This window comes from Andrographis paniculata, unplaced genomic scaffold (genome assembly GCF_009805555.1).
Source record: "Andrographis paniculata isolate CXL003 unplaced genomic scaffold, ASM980555v1 Contig98END, whole genome shotgun sequence".
Lineage (NCBI taxonomy): Eukaryota > Viridiplantae > Streptophyta > Magnoliopsida > Lamiales > Acanthaceae > Andrographis > Andrographis paniculata.
Window position 1 is genome coordinate 1,171,282 of NW_026137637.1, and position 6,301 is coordinate 1,177,582.

A 6,301-nucleotide genomic window follows, 5' to 3' on the forward strand; every position below is an offset into this window, starting at 1 on the left:
CGGAGGGAATATTTTTTATCAAATTATTTTGAATTTAATTATAAATAAATAAGTATTTTTTTTTTTAGAGGTAACTATTTTTTTAGTCTCGTAATTGACTTTTTTATCATTTTAGTATGTAACTGATGGTTGTCTTAAAATAGTCTCTTAAGTGAAAATTTTTCTCAATTTAGTCCCCAATACCTATGTGGCATCGGCGTGGCAGGTTGACGGACATGTGTCGACCAGATCGGCATTATGTGGCTGACACGTTGATAATTTTTATTTTTTTAATTTTATTGTTTAAAAATTAAAATATTATAATTAAAAATATATATACTACTAATATATAAATTATTAAAGTTCTCATGATTTAAAATTTAAAATTTAATTTAATTTTTATATTTTTTATTTTTAAATTTGCAAATTTTTTATTTTAAAAAATAAAAATAAAAATAATCTAAATAGCGGACACGTGTCCGTGGCGCTGACATTACTGACACGTGTCCGTCAACATGCCACGCGGGTGTCACATAGACATTAAGGACTAAATTGTGAATTTTTTTAACTTACTAAACTATTTTAATACAATCTCTAGTTATATGATTAAAATGATAAATAGTTCCAATTACGTCACTAAAAAAATCAATTTACCATTTCTATATTCATTTATATTATATAATATTTTATTATCTACAAAATGATATCTATATTATATATAGTATTTTATTGGGAATAATGTTAAAAATATTTAAAATACCAACAACATTATTCATAGTAAAAAATAATATAATAATATACATTACCTAAAATATTGTATCGTTAACCAAAGGGTCATTTGATCGGAGACGGAGGAAGTATAAATTTAGCAAATAATAATAGAAAAACTTTATATAATTTTAATAATTTTTTCTTAATTTGTACAGCTAATAATTAATATTTCAAATATCAACTCACCGTAAATGTAACTTAGAGGTGGACCGATGGAGTATATTATTAAAAAAATAGCAGCATGACTGTATATTTTTATTATCTATGATGATTGAACAAATTTGTAATCCAATCAATACCAAAACTGCTTCTTATAAAAGTTTTTTATTCAAATTTTAGTAATTAATATTATATAGAGAGTAAAAAAAATATGTAAATTGAATTACAATTAAAATAAAAATAATAATAATATAATAATAAAACAATAGTAATATACTAATAAAATTTTGGGTTTGCAACACAGAGCAAATCAATTAATTTGTTTATGATCAAATTTATACATATGTATAATAAAAACAGAAATGTTGATTTGATAACTGTCATGACAACTTAAAAAAAGAAATATTAGGAACTTTATGAATTGTTTAACACAATTAAATTCATTTTTTTAATTATATTTTTTTAATGTATTAATTTATTTAGACCATCTTTATAGTTAAATTCTATATATTCACTATTTTAAATGGAGCTGATATTGGGTCGATTCGTGTTGGGTTGAATACTTTAAACGGGTTAAATTATTCAATCTTAATCCGACTCGTTTATTATTGTGTCGGGTTCGGGTTAACCCGTTTATTATCATGACGGGTTCGGGTTGACTCGTGTTGACCCGTATACATAATTAAGTCGAATTTCTTGATTTAAATTAAATAATTTTTTATTGTGTTGTTAGTTTTTATTGGTTTGAGCGTAAATTAGGTTGAATTATTTAAAATTGAATTTAGTTTAAATTAATTTATGAAAAAATTATTAAATTATGATTATTTTGCATATATAATGAATATATTAATAAATATTAATATATTATAATCGAGTTATCGTGTCGGATTTGAGTTGAGAGCCTCAACTCTAACCCGACTCGTTTACTATCATGTCGGGTTCGTGTCAACCCGTATACATAATCGGGTTAAAATCTTTGACCAAAATCCAATTATTTCGTGTTGGATCGTGTCGAATTAATTTTTACCAACTCTAATTTTAAATAGCAACAATTATTTTAAATATTTTTTAAATATATTTTAATACGATATTTTGCGAAAAAAAAATTATCGTTTGTGCCGTGCATAGCAAGGCTCCTACTAGTATTCTTATATAGCAGTAAAAAAAATGAAGGTAAAGTGATGAGTAAACCATGCCTAAAAAGTTGGCTTGTTTGTTTTAATTTTCCTGTTCAAATTGCCAACCTTCATTACGATTATTTTCCCTATAAATTTGATTTCTACACAAATTCGGGAGACCCAAATCAGCCCTTTTCATTTTTATGTTTTATTTTTTATTTTTTATTTTTCATTTATATAAATAAAATCCAGCGATAATCATTTTGCTGTTTGTCCTCTTTTTTCTTGATCGAAGGGCACATAGAAACGCCCTTTGGTTTTCTTCCGCTCTCTTAAAATTGTCAGAATTTCTCGATCAGCAGGAATATACATTGTACTGAAGGATCTTCGATTGTTGATCCCAATTGTAATAGATCTGTAATGTATTTGAATAATCTTACACAGATTTGTATTTACTTATTCATTTCCCTTTTCTTTTGGGTGAATTTGTGGTTGGATTTGTAAATTGTTTGATGTTTTGTGCTAATCATTTCTGGAATCGAGATCGGTGTTGTATCTGATTCGGGATTACTTATAAGATTGTTGGTTTCTAAATTAGGGTTAAAAAGGATGAACAAATCTGGATGTGTATTGGTTTGGGCGTTTTAATACTTCATTTTTATTGTTGAATGGTTGCTGATTGATCTGTTAGTTTGTGTTCTTTGATTGTCATAAACAAATTGAATTTTTGAATTGATGTTTTGGAATTAGGGTTAGAGAAGCTGGGAAATTTCAGTGGATTGATCGGATTGAGATTCATTTTGGCTTGTGATTAGTTATAATGGTGCGCCTTGGATGGAAAAATTTTATGTCTCCTTGCTGGGGGGTGACGGGGTCTTCTGTGGATGTCACTGGAAGCCATGGCTGCAGCATCAAAGCTGGCGATGAAAAGGGTCGGTCGGAGGGTTTATTTTGGTACAAAGATATGGGGTACCATAGCCATGGGGAATATTCGATGGCTGTAGTTCAAGCTAATAATGTATTGGAAGATCAAAGCCAGATTGAATCGGGATTGTTGGGTTCTACAAATGGCACTTTTGTTGGGATTTATGATGGTCATGCTGGTCCGGAAGCTTCTCGGTTTATAAACTATAGCCTTTTTGAAAATGTTAAAAGTATGGTTCTACTCCTTCAAGGAATGCATTCATTATTTGTGTTAAAACTTGTTATCATAATGTGTTTTGGCTTTGATTCTCATTGGTTTTTGATGGTTTATGTGTTTGTTTATTGGATTGCTACTTTAGTATGTTCATTTTCTCTGTCTTTGGTTAACATTTGGCGCACTCCTTCCACATGTAGTTTTTAACGAGATTGTAGGAAAGAATTTAAATTAACAATAGATGAGAAGATTTGGGTATTTTGAATCTATAATATCTTCGTTGTTAGGATGGTCTATATGATTTTCATTTTTGTTTTTTAGGACATGGGTAGACGGAAATCTTGTATTTCTTTTCTTTTGATCTAGTCATCCGGTGTTCTAGTACATCCAAATTAATTTGGATTCGACCTGGGTTGTGCCCGAAGAGTCTGGCTCTTGTTGAGGGTGACTTGCTCAGGGTAAGGCTTGATCCAAATCTTTTTCATTTTGATGAAGTTCAATGTGAGCCAAATTTGAGTTGTTGAAAGAAATTTACATTGTCTCAAATCAGTTTTTGTTTTTCTTTAACTTTGATAAATGGACATGGTGTGATCTTTTGCGATTTCAAATGCATACCGAGATTATTATAGGCCTTGTTGCAGTTTCTTACTACCTCATTTTGTGATGCAGAGATTACATCGGAATGTCAAGAAGTCTCAAGCGACGTCATAAAAAATGCTTATTTGGCAACCGAAGAAGAATTTCTTTCGACTGTAAAACAGAAGTGGGAAACAAAACCACATCTGGCTTCCGTGGGATCGTGTTGTTTGGTCGGCATTGTATGCAATGGATTGGTGTACGTTGGAAATGCAGGAGATTCTCGAGTGGTGTTGGGGAAAAAGGAAGGCGTGACGAAACCAATCAAAGCTATCCAACTATCAACCGAGCACAATGCAAGTTTGCAATCCATTCGAGATGAATTGCACTCATTGCATCCCGAGGATCCTCAGATTGTTGTCCTAAAGCACAATGTTTGGCGTGTCAAGGGAATTATTCAGGTCAGTTCGTGTCCCGATATAAGCTTAGCATAGTAAACCTTACAGCCCATGTGTGTGCGCGCGCAATTTTACCTATTTTTATGTTCTATCTCAGATATTGATTCTGATTTTGATCTTTTCCCCCTTTTTTAGGTTTCGAGATCAATAGGCGATGCTTATTTGAAGAAGCCTGAGTTCAATAAGGCGCCTTTGTTACCAAGGTTCCGATTCCCGGGACATTTTCAAGAACCAATCCTTTCAGCAGAGCCATCGGTTCATGTACACAAAATCCATCCCGATGATCAGTTCCTTATATTTGCATCAGACGGGCTATGGGAACACCTCAGCAACCAAGAGGCTGTTGAGCTTGTCCACAGCTCTCCCCACAGCGTACGTACTCGAAAATCTCATTAAAATGTGAAACTGTGTTTGTTTATTTGAATTGCAATGATTTTTGCTCTTTTATTTTTAAAAATGCATAATATGAATTGGTATAGAATATATGGCTTGGTAGCTTCGTTTTTATAGCACTCTGATCACTACATTAAGTCTCGATTGGTTTGTTTGATGGTTTTCTAGCCGTTTCTTTCAATATCATGCACTGGAATGCAAAATGTGGTTTATTTATGCCCGGTAATACACATGGTAACTCGAAATTCATTGCCAGGAGAACTATAGGAAGTATTGGATGGACCATTTTTGTACACATTTATCACAATAGAAATATTTGTGCCATGTTTTATGAATTTGAAATTTTCAAAATTATTAGAAGGTGAGGCTGTATATAAAACAATGACGGTATGTTTTTCGGGGCAATATTATGCTTTTCGGGTCGGAGCATCTCATCTCCTATATTGTTCTATGACATGATTTAGAAATGATATTAAGTTCTCTTGTTTGTTAAGAAAACATTGCCCAGAATCTCTTTTTAGGAGAATTTGTGCAACACTTTTCGAAAACATGATGGAGTCTCACGACATTTTAGGTGATTCTGTGCAATATTTTCTAAAATATGAGGACTAGAGTGCAAACTGTTCAAACTAGATGTGTTAGTTTCACGAAATTTTAGTGGATTATGTGCAATACTATCTAAGAAGATATGAGGACTATGGTGCAAACTTTTCAAACTACAGATGTGTTAGTTTCACGAAATTTTAGTGGATTATGTGGAATACTATCCAAGAAGATATGAAGGCTATGGTGCAAACTTTTCAAACTATATATGTGTTAGTTTCACGAAATTTTAGGGAATTCTATGCAATATTTTTTAAATATGAGGACTATGGTGCAAACTTTTCAAACTATAGATGTGTTAGTTTGACGAAATTTTAGAGGATTCTTTACAATATTTTCTAAAATACGAAGACCATGGTGCAAACTTTCCAAACTACAGATGTGTTATGTTGTTTTGTTTTTCAATGCATAGTATAACATTCAGATTTTCTGTACATGATGAGTCTCCGATCAATTTCTCAGGGCATAGCCAAGAATCTCATCCAAGCAGCACTCCACGCGGCTGCCAAGAAACGGGAGATGAGATACTCCGACCTGAGGAAAATCGACCGGGGAGTGAGGAGACATTTCCATGACGACATAACCGTTATCGTGCTTTTCCTAAACTCCCATTTTATCAATCGAAGCTCTTCTTCCAAGAGACCGGTCCGGACAATCGCTGCAGGAGATGATAGCTACATATAGTGATGTTGCCAGTTTTAGAGACGTGCACCTCTATCTATCGATCAGTACAATTCCCGTCGACCGACGAGCTGAGCAAGAAGAAAAAAAGAAAAGCCATGGAGGTATTTAGAGAGTTGGCATTAGGGGCAAAAAAGTCATTACAGAAGCTCTCAGTGTTGGTGATTATGCAGAGGAAGAGAAGAGAGGGAGCATATGAAACAGGAGAGGGTAAGTTGCAGTGGTGAGGAAAACAGAGTTTGATTTATGATTTATTATTATTATTATTATTATTATTATGCCTATTAATGTTCAATTTTGAGGCAATAAAATTGATCAATGGCAAAAATTTTGGCTATTATTGTTATTATTATTATTATTATTTATTGCACTATTTTATTTTATTTTTTTTAAAAATGTGGCTATTATATGGTTATATTGTTTTG

General features: G+C 32.1%; 1 protein-coding gene across 2 annotated transcripts; it reads left to right on the forward strand.

Annotated features, from left to right (window-relative positions):
• The first annotated feature begins 2,137 nt into the window (after positions 1-2,137).
• On the forward strand, positions 2,138-6,301 carry LOC127243966 (probable protein phosphatase 2C 38). 2 transcript variants are annotated; one of them, XM_051264227.1, is made up of 5 exons: positions 2,138-2,433; positions 2,778-3,181; positions 3,835-4,202; positions 4,335-4,571; positions 5,658-6,301. In XM_051264227.1, the coding sequence occupies exons 2-5, from the start codon at positions 2,848-2,850 to the stop codon at positions 5,877-5,879; spliced, it is 1,161 nt and encodes a 386-aa protein (XP_051120184.1). In that variant the 5' UTR covers positions 2,138-2,433; positions 2,778-2,847; the 3' UTR covers positions 5,880-6,301. The 2 variants fall into 2 exon arrangements, with proteins under 2 accessions (XP_051120184.1, XP_051120183.1); XM_051264226.1 differs by having other exon boundaries at positions 2,138-3,181.

What these genes read in the sequence shown, in the direction of transcription:
- LOC127243966 (XM_051264226.1), top strand. Translation starts at nt 2,848, where the DNA reads ATGGTGCGCCTTGGATGGAAAAATTTTATGTCTCCTTGCTGGGGGGTG. An exon ending in CCTTTTTGAAAATGTTAAAA is followed by an intron (nt 3,182 to 3,834) that starts GTATGGTTCTAC and finishes TTTGTGATGCAG; the next exon opens with AGATTACATCGGAATGTCAA. An exon ending in TCCACAGCTCTCCCCACAGC is followed by an intron (nt 4,572 to 5,657) that starts GTACGTACTCGA and finishes TCAATTTCTCAG; the next exon opens with GGCATAGCCAAGAATCTCAT.